This window comes from Corvus hawaiiensis, chromosome 4 (assembly GCF_020740725.1).
Source record: "Corvus hawaiiensis isolate bCorHaw1 chromosome 4, bCorHaw1.pri.cur, whole genome shotgun sequence".
Classification (NCBI taxonomy): Eukaryota; Metazoa; Chordata; class Aves; order Passeriformes; family Corvidae; genus Corvus; species Corvus hawaiiensis.
The window spans coordinates 55,817,675-55,836,762 of record NC_063216.1 but is presented as its reverse complement, the minus strand read 5'-3'; the positions used below and the strand labels follow the sequence as shown (position 1 = coordinate 55,836,762).

General features: G+C 40.4%; 2 protein-coding genes across 11 annotated transcripts in view; one reads left to right on the top strand and one right to left on the bottom strand.

Annotated features, from left to right (window-relative positions):
• LOC125324445 (ankyrin repeat domain-containing protein 26-like) overlaps positions 1-2,981 on the top strand; it is a 54,105-nt gene extending 51,124 nt beyond the window's left edge. For 9 of the 10 annotated variants that reach the window (XM_048300305.1, XM_048300304.1, XM_048300302.1 and 6 more), the window contains one exon: positions 632-2,137. In XM_048300305.1, the coding sequence (XP_048156262.1) occupies positions 632-753 (122 nt within the window). In that variant the 3' untranslated portion in view covers positions 754-2,137. Of the gene's footprint in view, positions 1-631; positions 2,138-2,198 lie in introns of those variants that run through there. The other variant, XM_048300303.1, reaches the window with a different exon arrangement.
• Positions 2,982-12,520: 9,539 nt separating this feature from the next.
• Positions 12,521-17,949, bottom strand: LSM8 (LSM8 homolog, U6 small nuclear RNA associated). Its single transcript, XM_048302065.1, has 4 exons — positions 17,853-17,949; positions 16,932-16,972; positions 15,452-15,579; positions 12,521-13,798 (listed from the first exon to the last, which is right to left on the bottom strand). The coding sequence occupies exons 1-4, from the start codon at positions 17,881-17,883 to the stop codon at positions 13,708-13,710; spliced, it is 291 nt and encodes a 96-aa protein (XP_048158022.1). The 5' UTR covers positions 17,884-17,949; the 3' UTR covers positions 12,521-13,707.
• Positions 17,950-19,088: the final 1,139 nt, after the last annotated feature.

Here is a 19,088-nt window from a genome sequence, read left to right as displayed (position 1 = left end):
TTTGTAGCTTAAGTGTTGCAGTGTTGTTTTGAATAAGTAAGAAGAACATGATCAGGGACCAAAGACAGCCTTTCTTTAGGAAGAGATTGTTCAGTAGTGTTTAGGCAAGCACGAGTTCAATGCTTGCAACACGGAGCATAAAATGCGCTCTATAATTTGAGGCCAGGCGTCCAAAGAGGAAATCCACCTGTTTCATGACAGTTGGTCCTCCAGAGTCACTGCTTTGCAGGGACTGCTGCAGCTATGTAGGAGTAGTGTTCCAATAAAGCACTGCTTTCAACGTTTAAGGAAAGCAAAGACTTCAGCTTGAAGAGCTCTGCAGGGGCTATGTTAAGAAGCACTGTTAAGGGCCACTGGAGTCATGTGTGGAGAGTCCTGGAAGATGTTTGGTGTGTAGCCTCCGGAATGTCTGTCACTGAGTTTAGAAATGCTGTTGACTGATAAGCAAATGTGCACAAAATGTGTTCCTTCCTTTGTGCCCAGCTCTTCCCTTGTTATGTGTCCTTGGAAATTTTAAAGTCTCGTTCAGGACTGCAGACTATCAAGTTAAGTCAAATCTTCTTATAGTGCCTTATTTCTCCCTGTCTGCTGTAAAAGTAACATAAGGAATCTTGTCTCCTTTTCCCCCCAGCCACTGCTGAACTTGAAACTGGATGTGCTGGATCTTCAAAAAACCTTCATGTGGACCAGGATCCCCTTAGCAGAGCAATAGAGGAATACCGTGATGTTTTAACCAAAAATTACATTATTTGACAGAAATGCTATGGAAAGGCTCTGGACATACTTTGTTTTTACAGAGCATCTATAGTTTCCCTTTTCCCTGGTTCAGATGTAAAAACATGTTCGTTGCAGTCTGAATATAAACTCTAAGTCTATTAAATGGATGTCAAGCCCAGTGCACTCATCTGTTGGGGTTTTTTCTGCATAGCTGGCTTCTTTTGCACTCATAGTAAGAACCACATCCATTTTTTCTGACCAGGAGATTGGCTTATCTGGATTCTTGAGCTTGACAAAACTGTCAGAAATGTTTCCTATTACAGTAGCTTCATTATGTTGCTCCACTCATGTTCTGTGTTTTAACAAAAGCATTCCCTTTGTTCTGTTTAATCCTTTCACTCAAAATGTTTGTAAGTTCTTCAGTGTTACTTCAATGCTTAGGACATCATTTGATGTGCTTTGAGCCCAGTGCTTCAGTCCTGATGCAGTGACTAATTTCTGCTAATTAACTTATAGTGGTGTTAAAGCTGGAGAAAAGGGCACTTCATATTGTTGTCACTTTATGCGATGTAGATTTAAAATGACTCTGTATAGTAGTGCTAAGACTTGTTTCATGGTCTTTTTGGTATGTTTATTTTGTATCACAGAATGAGTGAGGTTGGAAGGGACCTCTGGAGGCTATTTGTTCCAGCCCTCCTGCTCCAGGAGGACCACCTTTAGCTATTTTCCCAGATCTGTATTGGCTTTTGAATTCCTTCAGGAATGGAGATTCCAAAGCCTCCATGGGCAACCTGGCCTCATGATCAATCACTGTCACAATACACTTGAATATCATGAGGGATATTCAAACTCAGTACCTCTTATGGTGTTGATTTCTGTATTAAAAATTGCAGCTTCAGACTTTTGCAGCTCTTGCATCAACACCTGTGGTACACCTGAAAACACTTCCAGTGGGAGGGGGGAAGAAAGGAACATTAATATTATCAACTTTCCTCAGTACTCTCCAGAACTTGTGTGATAGGATAGCCAATCTCTTTGTTGCTGCTAGCAGCTGATGATATGGTGTCAGTAGCACAGATGTGGTGGAAAATTGATAGCAACCATATAAGCAGTTTCACTTATTTCAGGGAGTTAGCAGTTTTTAATTAAGATGTGAGTTGTCAGTTCCCATCGGCAAAAGTCACCAGCATGGAACACCAGTATAGAACAAAGTCCCAGATCTGGAAAAGTGAGAATGATTGTACTGAGATGAATCAAGACTGAAAGAATTTTAGGGTTTTACCAGGTATTTCAAGGACTTAACAGGGAGTGAGAAAAGCATTGAAGGCTGCTGTGACACTCTTTATAAGAATACATTTTTGTGAAGCTATTACACTGTATTTAATTGAATTTGATATTTAATAAACTTTGCAATCTAGGACATGGCTTTGTTTTATTGTTCCCCTTCTTGACATTGCTTTCCACCCCTTCCCTGCTCATAGAACTCTCCAGAGCTCTCCTCTGCTCACAGATGCACCTTGCCTGTCCCCCTGTGAGAGACTGGCCTGCTGCTGATGAATGACTCAGACACTCGACCATTTGCAGTAACTGCCCAGGTGCTGCAAGAGACTGGACTGGCTCAAACAATTGGCTGGGTGCTTGGCTAGTGATGCACAGAGTGGCCTCCCTGGTGCAGGTGGGTGTGCACACCTGAGGCTGCCAACCAGGTTCCAGATAAGGGAAGAGGCTGATAAGAGGCAAATCCTGCAAAGTGGGATAGTCCTTCTTACCATGCCAATGTCTTCCCTTACATAGTGACTCAGCTGTGAAAACTCCCCTCTGAAGTACCACAGGATCAAGGTATTCCTCTCGGCTGATGGGCCATGATTGATTGAACTATACTGGGTAAGAGACAGCTGCAACATCTTAGAAGATGTCAATGACTCATGGAATGTCCCATGATCCAGTAATACGTCATCCATGGGAATTACAGGGGACGTTTCCACCTAGACTCAGCATAATATAAACTCCATGGACCTGGTGTTTTGTGGACTCTTTCCTCCCCACTTGATGGATACAGTCTGCAACCACCACAGCAACAGGACTGCAACCACCAACAAGACGAGAACCAACAGGCCATTATTGGAACATATGGGGTGGTGATATTTCTGGTGTTTATCCAGTTTCTCAGTCTTTCCCTTCTCTCCCTACCTCTGCTTGTCTTTTTCCTATCTCTCTACCTCACAGTTCCTGTTAAATAAAAATCTGTACTAATGATCTTGGCATATGGTCTTGCTTGTACCTTTATTTGGGTAGAGGTCTGTGCAGAAAGCCAAGGCAGCTGGTGAGCTTCTGGTAGCCATAAAAGACTGGAAAAACCCGCAGGTTTTGAGCCTGTGGGGAGCTGATCCAGCTGTAGCCCGCAAAGAAAAAAAAGCGTTGGGAAATATATCCAGCCTGCTTTTGGGACTTTGTAGCATCTCTCCACCCAGAAAGCAAGTGCAGAAGGCATTCCCTTTCTGTTGTGATTGGGACAAACAGGGACGTGTTTTAAAGCGTGTTTGTAGCCGGCTGCGTGCTGTCAGTTGGCAGGTGGAGCAGAACAGAAAGTCAGCGTTGGCAGCTGGGGTATGTGGCTAAGGAGAACTCCACTCCTCCTCTTGAAGGTCTATCTCCAGTGTCCCAGTGAGGACACTTGGTGACCTCAGAGGGGCTAAGGCAGTCAGGGGAGGCTGCTGGGCCTGGAAGATAGGAAATACCTGCCTGGTCTTCAAGAAGGGCAAGACAGAGGAGCTGGCCAGTCAGCCTCATCTCACTGCCTGGGTAGGTGATGGAGTACATTCTCCTGGAATGCCATTTTTGAAGATGTTAGGGACAAAAATGTGATGGCGAGGAGTTGGCACAGGTTTGTAAAGGGGAAAGTAATGCCATGCTTCTATGATTATGTGAGTAATTCAGTGGACAGAGGGAGAGCGGTGCACGTGTCTCTACTTTAGCAAGGCTTGCTTTGGCTTACACTGTAGCAGTCACATTTAATTTTTGGAACTTCCTGATTGTTTTCCAAAGTGACAGCAACTGTGTTTCTTAATTTCCTTGCTAAGGTATTTTAGAAACCCTTTCAGGTCAGTAGCAGACAATTACTAGATTTCATAATTCAGTTGTACAGAATATATAATCTTTTTCAGGAAATCTCATTATACCAGTTGCTTTTTCCTCACAATAAATGATATAAGAAGTTGTCTGGGTTTTTGAGTCTTTAAAATGTTGCACTGAATTGTGGCCACAAAACATAGTTAGTTTTTCATTGTTATTTATTAGCAGAATAGTGGCTTGAACAATTGATTAAAGGCTGTTTGAGTAGTGCTACCAGAACCCTCACATACCCACTCAGTGAACCTTGGCCTCTGAAATATCCAAGATCTGCTTATAATTCACTGACCTCTGCAGTTCCAACTGCCTCATTAATGTTTTGCAGAGAGAATTTAACTCTGGTATCCTGTCAGCATACGGATGAACTGTTTTCGTCTTCTCTTTACCTTAGAGGCACATCTCACCACCCTTACCTGGATATAGAGATAAACCACCTGTTAATAAAACCAAACAAGCTGCAAGTTCCCTTTTCCCTGAAAGCCAGTGTTAACATCTAGCATATCAATAAGAGAAAGTCCAGTCAGTTCATTAACTTGAAAGATGATTTGTTTGTTTTCTTGTCCAGCAGTGGAAAACCTGTTCTCAAAAGTGGATGGCTGATTCTTGGTGTTTGTTGAAAACAACACCCTGAAAGTGGTGCTGCTACCATGCTGCGTGACAATACACAGGGTTACTCTTTACCCTGAAACTCCCCTAAGCCTAAGCAGTACTTCAGCTGAAGTTACTGTAACAGCTGACTATTCTACTACTTCTTGCCTATGATGAGTTATTAATCATTAATCATTACTTTTACTTAATCACTGCTATAGGCACAAAGTGACCTACACAAGCAGGGAGCACAGTCCATGCTTTATTTAAGATAATTTGGACCATGTGAAGTATTATGAGTACAGCTGTGTATTGCAAGTGACAAGGACAATTTTCAGTTTTCATCTTCTCTTAATTTCTTTTTAACTGTAGAAACAGAGTAAAAAATCTGCTCCCACCTCAGAGGCCTATTACCAGACATCTATAGCAGCACCTCTATGTAAAATGGAGCTCTAGGCATCTTTGTAAACAAAACATGCCTCTTTCACATTTATAAACACTTGTGAGGCCTATGTGAAGACTGCTGTCAGTCCCCTTCTTGCCACTGAAGTGCCTACTGTCGCAGCCTTACAGAAAAGTCACCTTTTATCTCCAGTTGTATTACCAAAATCCTGTGCATACAACTCCATTCCAATTTGCAAGAATGGATAGACAGTTACCATCCAACTCAAATGCTCCTCTGGAATGGCTTTTCATGAAATGGAATCATGCTTACATAGTTTTAGCACATCAAGGCAAAAGTAACACAGTACAAAGCTAACAGTCCTTTCACAGCAGCTAGGTAGCCACAGCAGAAATTATTTACCATGAAATTCTGAATGACATGGGCACATTTCAGCTCCCTTTTCCATACAACTCTTCAACCAACCTAATCAACAAAATGCCTTTGTATTTACTCAAATCGTTTTATGCTGTCCTCTAATTTTCATGAGTTGCAGGGCTGTAGCCTGGGAATGTACCAATATTTTGAAGAAGCTGGGTCTTAAAACCTGTTTAATTTCTTGGTATCCACAATGGAGCCAAGCCTTCTTCCATTATGAAAACAACGTATTTGGAGGTGAGGGTTTAATTTTTACGCATAGTTTTTTGGGCAAAGAAGCAGTTACTTTAAGCATGGGCTGAATTTAATCTCCTCTCCTAAATGACTGTATTGCTTTCCAACCTTATTTCTAAACAAAATCCTGCAGCTTCATTTTGCCATCTGGACCTAAGTCACTGTGAGAAAAACCAACTTTCATTTTGAACATAGAAGACAAGATGCGTTGATGTTCTGGGCATGAAGTCAGGAACAAACAGATAAAAATATGTACCAGAAGTGCACGGAAAAGAGATTACTCACTGGCTTTTGTAACTCACCTGTACTTCTCTATGTTTAGATTATCTTCACTGATTAGGCCTTTTTGGATCCTGTAGTAGAAGCTTTGTCATCGTAGAAGTTTCTCGCTTCATTAAGTTACTAAGGCTCAGGTGGCCCATGGCAGACAGCATGGAAACTTCAGTACTTTCATAACTAATGCTCAGCTGCTTAAAGGCCCAAGATGATGGAGGGCATTGCTCGGGCACACCTGTGTGTTAAAGAGGGGCATTAACAGTAGAGTAGCCTGGTAATTCCCTTTTAGCTAATGGCCATTCTGCTGACATCTGCACTTTGCTGTTGAAACTCAGAAAAAGCATAATTAGAATCAAACTCAAAACTATTGACACATGCAGTGTGGTTGTAAAGCATTGTATATGTCTTATCCACAAATAAAATGGATACACACAAACATATCAATGTTTGTCTTTCTTACTGCTTTCTGCATTGGCTGGACTTCCATAAAATGGTGAAATAGAAGTTACAGCATAAAACTCAAAATTACTTGATAGATACTATAAAAGATGCAAGAAGTTAAACTAGTCTCTAGACAAATCAGGAAGCTGTCCCCTTCACCCACATAATGATCATCACTTAAATTATAACAACTGCTCTGTTCCATTTCTTATCAGAGACTGCATCCACTCAGATTCTGACAATTTTAATTTAATGTGAGCCAATGACTTTTCAGGGAAGCTGTCTTGAAAATCAGAAGTGCAAATCCAGGCAGTGATCCTACATTATAGTTACACAGAATAATCCTAACCTTGTCTTTTCAAAGTCCTTGACCATTTGCACTTCCTAGATTTAAGCTGTGCTTACGCCTGACTCTTGTATCCAGGATGAGTTAGGACAACCCGTAGAAAGAAACATGGCAAAAAGCAAGAAGGCTGCTTCCGTTCAGCATTGATGAGCACACACATTCACGGATTTTGCACTTGCAGTTTAATCATGGAAATCATTCTGCACGCTCCTACTGCTAATGATCTGATTGTTAGGGGAAAGGCTTGCCTCAGTCCTATTGACTGTTTACATCCTAATGTGCTGGTTTCTAAATCTGTTTCCAAACTAACTGAGGTTCTATTGTGTGATATTTCCTCCACAGCATCACACATTTTCAATCAGCTCCTTAGCCATAATCACTTCCTGCCTTGGCTTCTGTTCAGTCCTGTAACTCAGTGCAAAACAGAACTCCTGTACATGAAATGGTACAGATGAGGTGAAATTTATGTGGCAGTTGGCAAGAAATGGTTTTATTAATTGGAAGTGCTACTGATGCCTTTTCCTGGTCTTAAAATCAAGAGTCAAACATGGTTAGAAAAGGGATTTTACTTTGGTATTGATTTTAAGGATCCTTAGGTGCACTACATCCAGGTGGAATGCACCTCAATGCACACTGCAATGCACACCCCCGAAAAGACCTGGTATAACATTACAGGTTTTACTAATTAGCAGATCTATCAAAAATTCCCCAGTGAGAGGCTCGAGTGAGCCCCCTTCCACAAGGAACCTTCCCCTGCATAGTTCTATCTGAGTTTACAAAATGTGTTCTGGACAGGACCTTGGTGTCTGGGGCATTCTGATCCCTAACTATGAAGCTTCTAAAATGCTGAGTCTCCTAGCTGAACAAACAAGTCCAAGAATGTAGGCAAAAAGCACTAAGAATACAGAAGTTGTAAAAAGGTAAAAAGAAAGAAAAAGAAAAGGCAAAAAAAATCATCATGGCATCCCTACAAACCAAATTTGAAACAGTTACAGATAGCTATAATGTTTATTGCTCCATGTTTTCTCCTGTCTTTTGCATGCATGCTGCTTTGAATACAATTTTGACAACCTGTCCCCTGTATCCAAGGACTCTACATCACACACATGTTCATCAGTGTGAATGCTGCTGATCCCAGCCATACACCACCAGCAGCTCTGGTCAGTTTGCAGAAACATGGCAGCATTTATGTGCATACAGGTTTCCATCTGCATCACAAACAAGTGAGAATTCCCAAAAATTTAACCACAAAAATACAAGGCAATAACCATAATTAAATGTAACATTTTAGGATAGGAGGCTTCCATACAAAATTCCAGTGCCATTAATCATTAATAAATATTTCTGAGTAGAAAATGTTTTCTCACAATTTCTCAGTATTTCTTGTAAGATGAATGATTTACACAGATACAAGAACTGTATCTGTGTTTAAGAGAATTTCACTACAGTGACCACTGCTGTAAAACCCAACTTTGTTCACATTCAACAGGTTTCCATCCTAGTTACTTTCATTTTTTATGCATAAGAGTACTTTAGATCCAGCTTCTTCATTTTCTCCACCCAAATAATTTCCACTCCTGCTTCTGTGCAGAGCACTGTAATCATCACTGCTGGATTCGACACTAAAGATAAAATAAACCTAGAGTATAAAACAACAAGATGTCAGGAAAGCCATTAAAAAGGTTTTAGCAGACAAAAGCAGTACATGCACATGTGCTTGTGCTCACTAAAGTAATGAAAGCCTTTAATCTAAAAGTGTAAGTAGCAGGAAAGAAGTTGAGCATTGAGTGAAATTTTTTGGCATCCAGCAGCACTGTTACTGGTGTAAGGCTAAACGGCAGCAGCACATTGTTCCAAGCAAGTTCCAGAGCTCCTGGAACGTGCTGTAAGGCTCCAGGAAGGAACATATTACCGAGTAGATAAGTCCTGCTTTTAGGACTAGCAAGCAGGTTTTGGCAAAAGTCTGAATGCTATTGTGATTTCAGCTTTGATTTTTACCTGTGTCAATGGAGCTTTTATTTTCTTCAGGGAAATGCTGCTGATGTAAGAAATATCAGCATTTCTGCCATTACTATGAAAAAAAAAAAAAAAAGGCCCCTGAAAAGGACCCTAAAACAAAATATAGCACACTGAGAGAGGAGATCAGGAACAGGATTTCCAGAACAAATACCTGGCTCTTTACTATCTTCTGTCATATATTTTTAACTTACGTCTGGTACAAGTTTTCCCTCCCTTACGTCAAGAATCTTGACCTTCTGGCACATCTGGGTTTCATAGTTATTTGTCCATGAATACCTGATACTTGAAGTTATTATTTAAGCAACAGAGAAGCTAAAACTAATTGATATGACACAGATTTTCTGGCTACTGCAACTTCCACTTAATCCACCAATTTATTTTCATTATTCTTATCAATAAACTGCAGTTCTCCCAGTTGGAAAGCAGAAATAAGAATCCATTAGTAAAAATTAGTAGAGTAGCATACACAGGTGCCAAAAATATACCAGAGACCAAATATAACTAGCCAACACAGATTATCTTGGTGTTTTCACTGGTATAACTCACATTCATAGTTTCCAAGACTCTTCAACTGAGGCTTCTCCTTCTTGAGAAGTCCCTTTGTGGTCACTGTAATTTAACTCCTAAAGGAGCAACAGCTCATGACCTAGTAGTTGTCATGTTAACTGTGAAATAAATTAAATCCTGTCACACCAATGCACGGAGAACACAACCCTGGTATTTAAAGATAATTTCTGTATTAATCTGCAGAATAAAATTCTTAGCAGAGTGCAGCAGCATGCAGCAGAGGCTAAGAGGTGGAATTATGTTGCCATGGGTACATAACACCTACTCAGGCACACAGATCTGGTATATTTGCTATGAAATTAGTATGGCAATGGCCATGAGATAAATGTATCATACCATCAACCTGCACTTTATCTTCAGTTCTAGCACAGAGTGTTTGATGTGTATCTCAGATGTTTACTTATGAAACGCATTGAAGAATAAACACTACCTCCAGGGCTAAGGACAACCAGCTATAGCTGATAGCAAAGTTCAAGTTGTACAGAAATTCTCCACTGTTGGATTACATCCTCAAAACCATATCTATGTTCCTTCAGTCCAGTACAGGCAGTAACCCACTTGTAGGCCATGCAATATTTGAAACACTTTGATTGTAACTATGTGAAAGGGACACGGAGGCACTTAACATGGATTGCAGTTACAGAAATTGCCCTTGGACCACAGAAGGTAGCTTCTGCGTTTCCTCATGCACACCAAATTAATTGACTTAATCTCTTTATAAACCAGCTCATTCATTTCACTGGAGGAATCCTTTTCCACCACTAGTCAAGAGCTGTCCTTTCACTCCAAGATTTTTATTAAACAAACAAAAGGAGGAAGTGACCAACCTATGACAATGCAGGAAACTTAATGGAATATGACAATTACCTCCAATTCAGCATTACTTCCTCTTGCCCTTAGCATCACCTTTCCCCGCCCTTCTCATTTTTGTATAGTTGGTTTATTACTCTGCAAGGACTCATTGGATTTATTGAATACGTGTTATTTACTGAATCTTTAATCTAGGCTCATTGCAGGAAGACAGTTTCCATGAATACCTTTTTCCTATCTCAGCAGGGCTCTTCATGTACCCCATGGAACTAGCTGACAGTCATAAGGCACCAACAGTTAGAATTCATTGGGAGCACCTTCAGTTCTGAAAAGTTACTCTTTTTTGGTTTAGAGTACTTTTCTCTCCAGCAAGAATAAAGCAAAGGCTTTTTGCAGGCAACACTACTCATCTCCTAGGAGAAATTTGCTTTGCTACATCTTTGCAATCACTGGTAAACAGGAGAACCTTCACCCCAGCCAGCTGGTACCACCCCTGCTCAACATAGGACTATTATCTGTGGTGCTCTTTTCCCATTCCATCCTGTCCTCCTTCATACCTCTTCAGCATCTGAGGAGTTAAATTTTCCTCTCAAAAATTCAGCTTTACTTTATTTGCTCTGTTTTACCTGTTTACTACCTTCCATGTGCTTGCAACACTGACTGCAGAGTGGGTTCCCCTAGTGTGAAGACACACAAAGCCTTCCCATGTGCTGAGCTTCCACCCTACTCTTCCTCTGGGAACAAACACTCTTCTTCAGAATCACTAATACTAGGTCATCACTCTATGTCTGCTTTGTGGTTTCAATACCATTGATCTTTCCCATCTTTCTTCATTTATGAAAACAATGAAATAAATTACTCTCACTGGTGATCCATTTTTAGCTTGAACTGTGCTATAGGCTTGATTCAATGAAAATACTCTTTCAGACTGGTTATAATTCAACTTCATGCATGAAATACCATTTTATTGAGTGATTTCTCTGCACCATATACTTACAAGAACCTAGTTAGCCACTACAGGTTAGAGTCCCTGAAAGTTCACAAAGCTTTAATTGCATCTTGTAATTTTTTAAAGAATTATCAAGTCCTAGATTTGATTTCAAGAAATCCCTTCTGACTAGGTGTCCTGGAATTGATCCCTTCACCATTACATCCAGAAGAGGCTTTGGCCAAATCCAGACCAAAGCCAGTGACATCAAATTAAAAGAAATGTTGGAGCAGAAATTGAAACAAAACATGAGCATAAGCCAAAAGTAACAACTGTGAAAAGCTTTACATTGCTGCTGAGCATGAAGGTAAGCAACCTCCACAGTGTCAATTTTAAGGTTTTAGACAGAACTTTGCTTCTGAGCAGGCTCCATGTTGGCAGAGGTGAGCTACTGCCTACAATCCCAAGCAGACATGAGCTGGCCATCCTTTGCCTATCTCACTGCAGAATGGTCAATTTTACAATCAACTGCATATCATCAACCCATCTGGGCTTTGCACAGTCAGTTTTTATAAGGATCCGTCTCTAAAAGGGAGTTTATCTTTTTCAGTAATCCCTTGGAGAATGCCCTAGGTTTAGGTCAGCCTCTAAATGCAGACACATCTTCAAGCTGTAGCTCCTCACCACCCTACACCCACAGGTTCACAGGCTCAAGAAAGTAAATACAACAACTGAGGTCACCCACTTGAAGGAAAAAAAGACAGGGTTTGCAATCTGTGTTTTAAACACCTAACTCTGTAAAACTATCATTTTCCAGATCATGGTTTTCCAACTTCAACAACTGGAATTCTCACCTGGTCAGTCCCTTGATTTTACTGATCAACTTCATTGCCATTGTTCCACAGCTCTGCATCTGAGATCAGCACTTCAAGGTCAGAGAAAATAATTTCAACTCGCATCAGCAGCTTGTATTCTAAATCCTCATGCAAACATAGGACCAAGGAGCTGCATTGCAAATGATGTGTTTAAGGTAGATGGTCTCCATATGCATTAGCATTCCATGACTAATCTCCAAACATAATTTCTCAGCTATAAGACAACACATTTCCATAGTTTTTCCAGTGCTTCTAAAAGTATTCAAACCATGTATTTCAACTATAACTCACCTAATACATCCAACACTAAGTAGTGCATTAAAAATCTGCTCATCCTGACTCCACTCTTTGCCTCTGCATTTTTTGCTCAGCTCTAAAATACCTAATTTAATAAGCTGCTTTATTTTTTCTTTATCAATACAGTTCAGTTCCTATACTTTCTTTTCTCTTGTGCCAGTATCAGCATTTCAGTAGCAAAAAGACTTTTTTGTTAACTGCTAACGAAACTGATTGATTCTTTTCACATAATGAATTATAGCCAGACTTAGTACTCACTTTTGGTAATCACAGAAAAACCCTAATTTGACTTATTCAATGTCTGCTCAGCAATTCCCTGCAGAAATGTGTACAGAAAACAACACATTACTAGATCATAAGATGGATAAAGGCAAAAAAAGGTTGGCTGGGCTACACATGCTATTACCAAGAACAATCTCAGAAAACAAGCTGGAATCTACAAGAATTGAGAGACACATTTTATGCAGAACAAGTTACTTTCACTTCAATGTATTTGGTTTCCAAATAGTGAACTTGCAATGAAAAGTACCAAATCCCATTTAATATTAAAATCAGTATAAAACCTCCAAATATGCACATTAAAATTCCTTTTTTGTTTGTTTTGACAGCATGTTTATATACAGGGGAAAAATACTGGACCTGTAGGACACTGGAGAATAACAAAACCAGGTTTGTTCAGGAGTACAGTCTTCTTCACGCTGATGTGGCCTCAAACACACTACACTGCACAGAGCCTGTCCCACTTCGCTTGGCTGTAGCTGATATATGAGGTCTACAGGTGATCATTGTTATGTGGGATCCTTATATTCAATATGAAGGCAAATTTAGTTCAAAATAAATAATTTACCTACCTAAAGTACTTCTGTGTCTTCTAAGCTACATTCTAAGACAGTGGTTACACATTAACAAACACATAATTCTCTTTCTGTATATCTTACCCAAATTTTGAGCAACACGACAGCTGCTGAAAGGTGAAGATAGAGAATGAGTTGGTCTGGAATTTAATGGGCTTCAGATAAATCCCTGCATTTGGGTTTTTTGTTCCTGCTCAGAAGTCTGTTTCTCCAATTTGTCTGCAAGGATTAAGGCATTACGAACTCCTGCACCTCCAGTATAGTCTTGGTGACTGAACAACAAGGTCTGACAAACAACAAAAAAAGTATTATGTGCATAAGTCAATTTGACTGTGAAACCTTTTAACATTCTTCCTTTCTACACTACACACAAACACAAAAAAAAAAAATCAAACAATTACAAAGAACAGTTTTCTACTTACAGCCAGAACTGCATTTAGAGATGGATAAACTGACTGTTACACATCTACCTTCAAATAATCCTGGGTTAACATGAAAAACTTTGGTTTACCTTTAGCAATGAGATCTTATTTTAAGAACAAGGTACATATACACAGTATCAGGACCATCACTGATACTTGATTGCATTTCCCAGTGAAATTATGCAGCATTAAATCCCAAAAGAAATTCAATGAAAGTATCTTTAGCAAAATGTAGAAACTTTAATTTACATGCAAAACTACAATATATTCATAATAAAAAACTGGTGACTAAACAAATTAAACACCATTTGTAAAAACTGTCCACATTGCTAAATAGGTCTGTACAACCAAAGATTTACAAAGTCCCTGTGCATTTTCATCTTTTCAGTGCACAACTGAGTTTAAAGGTTCCGCTCGAATATTCCCCAAGTCAAGAGCTGAATCTGTCTCTTCATCAATTTCACCAATCACAGCACTGCAACAAAAAAAAAAAAGAAAAGATCAGGTTATTATTTGTTGAAATCAAATCACACAGTTCTAAAACAGAAGCTGTATTTTATCTTCTAACAACCCTTACTTGCTGTTGAACTATACCGACTTCTTCTGATTCATGCTACATATTCCATGAAAACTTCTAGTGATGCACAGTGGAATGTCTGGAAGTACTTTGTACCATGACTGTTTCTTTCCTTTTATTTTTCAACAGCTTCCCTATTTCATGAAAGCTCCCTATTTTGAAGTTACTGTTACTTATCTGTTGGTTCTTTTTACTTCTTCCTATAAGGATGCTGAATTTCAACATGTCGAAGAGTTGCATGAATACAGAATTACTACTTATAATAAATATGTTTGAGTTTGTTAAGATTGCAAAAACAAAAATTATATTTCACAGAAGCATATTTTGAACATATTTGAGTAATGTGGCTGTATGATGATGTCTTTCATCATACATTTCAACTGTATGAGGAAACGGTGAAGTAGTAAACAGTTACTTGCCATTTTGTACACATTTTTACGGTCTGAATGAAAAGCTACTGGTAGAATGGCATGCATAGTCCCACCTTTGTACATGTGTCAAATTACTTTTCCTTAAAAGCTTAAGTCAAAAGTGATGAAAGCATTCAGAATGATCCACTTTCTCAATGATATTAGATAAATGCACCTAGACATCAATTTAAGCCTTGGCATTTTCTTGTACAGAAGTATCCATTAGAATTAGAGGATGAAAATTCCTATCCAGGCTCATGTGTTGGTCACTGCAACACACTTTTTCTTAGATGAGATAAAAAGACAATCTTACTTTTGCCATCAGTTTCAGAATGCTGCTGCAAAAGTAATCTTCCCAGCTGGCCCACTTACCAGGCCTTCTTTCCACTTCTCTTGTAACCCTCCCAAGGGTTTGGCACACCAGGTACTTTTCTCTACACTCAAAGAGCTTTTACCCTCATTTTGTCAGGGAATTTTACATCAAATATCAACTCATATATTTGACATGTCACTACACTGGCTTCAACACTTGCTACACTGTCAAGTCAGAACCTTCCAGGATTTTCGAGATTAAAAAGTGCTCTCTGTGAACATCTGCTCTAAAAAAAAAACAAACAAAAAAAACCAAAGCTATTGAAAGTCAACTTTGTATAGCAGATTGCTGACTTCTAGCACGCAAGTTCTATCTCATTTTTTAGTCATTATTCTATCTTTTCCTTCATCATCTCTCAGCCTGTCCTTGTAGGAGAGATGCTCCAGCCCTCACATCATCCTCAATCTCAATATTATGAGGCAATCACTTCTGTAAAAGAAGTGTAGATGTTTGCTATTTAATACAGAATCATAGTCATTTAGGTTTGAAAAGACCTGCAAGATCGAGTCCAACCATTAACCTAACACTGCCAAGTTCACCACTAAACTATGTCCCTAAGTGCGACTTCTACACATCTTTTTAATACCTTCAGGGATGGTGACTCAGCTTTGACAATACTTTCAGTGCTACCCACAGATACAAAGATACAAGGTGTCTGGGGCTATCAAGATTTATACAGATTAAAAAAAACCAAAAAAATAAAAACATATATACACACACGCACAAAATTTGTATGAAAAGATTAAAGCAAGAACATACTATACTTACACGTTATCACCTCTTACAATGTATAAGCCCAGCACTACTTGCTCAACTCCTTGTGAAGAACTGAACACTCTTTCATGGCTTTCATCCAAAATCAAGTTTATGGTCTGATCAAAACCTTTGAGCGTTCCCTGAAAAAAAAAACCACACACACAAAAAAAAAAAAGCACTCCAATTATCCTTAAAATTTTTCATCTTTGCTCTCAAGGATATCCTAAACATGGTGGCAATACTAAGGTACAGAGAACAGATGTTCTGTTTAGGTTTTATTCTTTGCCTTAAATACAACCAGCATGGAAGTTTAAAAGCAATAATCAATTTAAGAAAAGTACACATGTATTACTGCGTGCTCATGCTAAAAGGATAAATAAGCTTTAGCATTAAAAGAAGTAAATTTTCCATTTTATCAGTGATGTTCCTGTAGACAACTAATTTTACTATTTCTACACTGGCTTTTTGTATGGAAGTTTCCAGAAATTAAATAAATTAAATAAAACAAAGAACAGGAAACTTGGATTCCTGTGGTCAACAATCTCGAAATCATTCCTAACAAGCAATTTTAAGTGGTATCTCTTTGAAGGAGATTAACTTGTGCTTACTAAATTACTTTTTAAAAATTAATTTTAAAAATACACAACTTTTGTGCTACTTCAGTATGTGTTTGGAAAAATGGTAACATAAAAGTTACCATCACTAATTGATTAAGAAATTCAAGCTCGCATAAAACAGCCCTTTGAAGAGAGGTAATATCCATTTATATTATCTAACAATGAGTCATTTATACCAACTCCATTCAAATCTTTATGACTGACTTCAACCAAGCAGATTTGGTGAAGCCAAAGTATTTTTCAGTTTTCTCTTTCCGGAGGCTGCACAAAGCTAAGTACAGACAGAAAGATACAATCCTCCTGCAATGATCATACTACTAAGTTACACTCAAAACACAAAACAATAAAAGATGAGGGGAAGCGAAGCAAGAAAAAACCCCCCAAAACACAGAAGCAATAAAACCAAAAATATTATACAGTCTAATATATTAAGTTGGCCTATTCTCAGTTTTTCAGGTATAAACAGAAGCCCACAACAATTCTCCAGCAATTCTCCAGCTGATGTTCTTCTATAGCCATAGGGAAGAAATGGCTTTAGCATGAAAGTTGAAGAGCTTACAGAACAAAGAGGACATTTTAGATGGAAACTAAATTACTGAACAGGAGAAGAATGCATTTTTTGTGCATTCCCACAAAAAAAGCCATCTGACAAAAAGGCCAGAGCATCTGCACACACAAATTTATCAATGGAAAAAGCTGACATGCAAGAACCAGTAAGTGCTTATAAAATTCTTTTTTTAAGCTTTATGGCAATTATTCTATACTATGTAATTTAAAAGTGTGAATTTGTGAGACTACCCTGACAGAGCTTCTTTATTGCCACGATGGAAAGTCTTTATGGGGGAAAATAAAATGTTAGAAAATGTAAGTCTTACCACAATCATTCTTCCATCAGAAGTAATCACTGCAACAGTACCTGATATTTCATTAAGGAAATATTTAGTCACATCTGAAATAGGACCATTAACATTTTCTGAAACATTCATATGTAATACAGGTTTTATGAGTCATTAAGAGCCCAAAAAGCCTAACAGCGTTTTGTTGTTTTTTTTTTTAAAGCAGCATGGTTGATAATAACATTTGACAATACAGTATTTTTCATTAACATCTCCTTTAAAGTTTCTCTTCACCCAACCACGAACAGTCACACACAAACATGAAAATCCTTAAAAAGAGAATAAAGATTTGAGCTCACTTCTCTTCCCATTACTAACTGAACTGCCTCAAAATTGAAACAATTTCATAAACACTTTAAGTCCCTAGAAAACAGCTTTGCAGTGGTGATCTCGAGGCCAGCATTATGCATCCTTTCTTTCTGAAGATCTGAATATGCCAATTCGATGGTCATATATTCATAATCTTGACTAATTCTGCGTTATTATTTTACTGTTTGTCAATAAAACTGAAAACGCCCATGGGTTACAAGGAGCACAAAAAAACTAGCACCAAAAGCGTTCCAAGAACCCCAGCTCACGGTTTTTGAGCAAATGATGTAAAGCTGGTATCTAAACACATGTTAACAGCTCTTTAAGGGAGCAGGCCCACCGCGAATCTCGTTCCTCATCACGGATAAGGCAAGGCTCAGCCCGGCAGCACTGAGTGTTGTAGGGGACCCTATTCTCTGGGTAACCTCCGGCCTGCAAGCCAATCTCCTGTAAGGAGAAACCGACACCACCACCAAGAACGGGCCCAAGCACCAGAACCGCGCTGCCACGACCAGGCCCACCCTCAGGGCCCCGCTCAGGAGGGGAGGCCGGTGCCACCAGCCCAGTGCCGCGTGTCCCGGCGGAGGATACGGTTGATGTAGTTCTCCAGCGCGGAGGTCATGGCGGCCGAGTCCCACCGCGAGGCGCCGGCACGTCCGGCGCGCGCCGCTGACGTGCGGGCCGGCGCGCAGGCGCACAGCCCGGCGGCGGGGCCGGGCCGGGCCGCGAGCGCGGGGAGCGCGCATGCGCTGGAGGGCGGGAAGCGGCAAGGAAATGCGAGAGGGCCGTACCAAGGAGCGATGGGCGAGAGCCGCGCGGGGGGGGTGTGACGCCCCCTCCGCGGCACTTGGCACCGCCCTCAGGGACGCCCGGGAGGCGCGGGGGCCCCGCCCAGACGGGCCCGGCCGGGGAGCGCTGTGTTGGTGTGGGGCGGGCTGGGTCATGCCCTCCGCAGCCAAGGGTCGGTTTTCAGGGCTGCGCTGCCTGGGTGTAGCGTTTCTCTTCTCAGTAGCCGCCGGCAAAGAGTTGTAGTCAACGGCTCATTGTCTGCGTGGAGACTAGTGACGAGTGGTGCCCCTCAGGGGTCGATACTGGGACCGACGCTGTTCATCTTTGTCGGCGACTTGGACGGCGGGATTGATCAAAGTGGGATCTCATCAAAGTTGCTGATGACACCGAGCTGTGTAGTGCCATCGACACGCTGGAGGGGAAGGATGCCATCCAGAGGGATCTGGATAGGCTTGAGAGATGGTCCTATGTGAATCTCATGAAGTTCAACAAGGGCAAGTGCAAGGTCCTACATCTGGTTCAGGGTAATTCCAGACACACCTGCAGGCTGGGCGGAGAGGTGATTGAAAGCAGCCCTGTGGAGAAAGACTTGGGGGGTGATGGTTGATGAAAAACTCAACATGAGCCAGCAGTGTGCACTCGCAGGCCAGAAAGCCAACCATACCCTGGGCTGCACCAAATGCAGTTTGGGCAGCAGGTCAAGGGAATTGATTCTCCTCCTTTGCTCATGTGAGATCCTACCTGGAGTACTGGGTACAGTCCTGGTGCTCCCAACAGAAGGAGGACATGGAGCAAGTCCAGAGGAGGGCTACGAAGTTGATAAGAAGACTGGAGCGCCTTCCTTATGAAGACAGGATGAGAGTTGGGAATGTTCAGCCTAGAGAAGAGAAGGTTGCATGAAGATCTCATAGCAACCTTCCAGTATCTGAAGGGGGTATACAGGGAAGCTGGAGAGGAACTTTTTGTCAGGAGCTATAGTGACAGAACAATGAGTAATGGGTACAAACTGAAAGAGGGGAAATTTAAGCTGGATATTAG

Bases quoted from the DNA above. Each gene is read 5' to 3' on its own strand.
- LSM8 (XM_048302065.1), bottom strand. From the start codon at position 17,883: ATGACCTCCGCGCTGGAGAACTACATCAACC. The intron at 16,973-17,852 runs GTATCCTCCGCC...ATGAAATATCAG, and splicing joins GCTGGAGAACTACATCAACC to GTACTGTTGCAGTGATTACT. The intron at 15,580-16,931 runs GTAAGACTTACA...TTTTTTTTTCAG, and splicing joins CTGATGGAAGAATGATTGTG to GGAACGCTCAAAGGTTTTGA.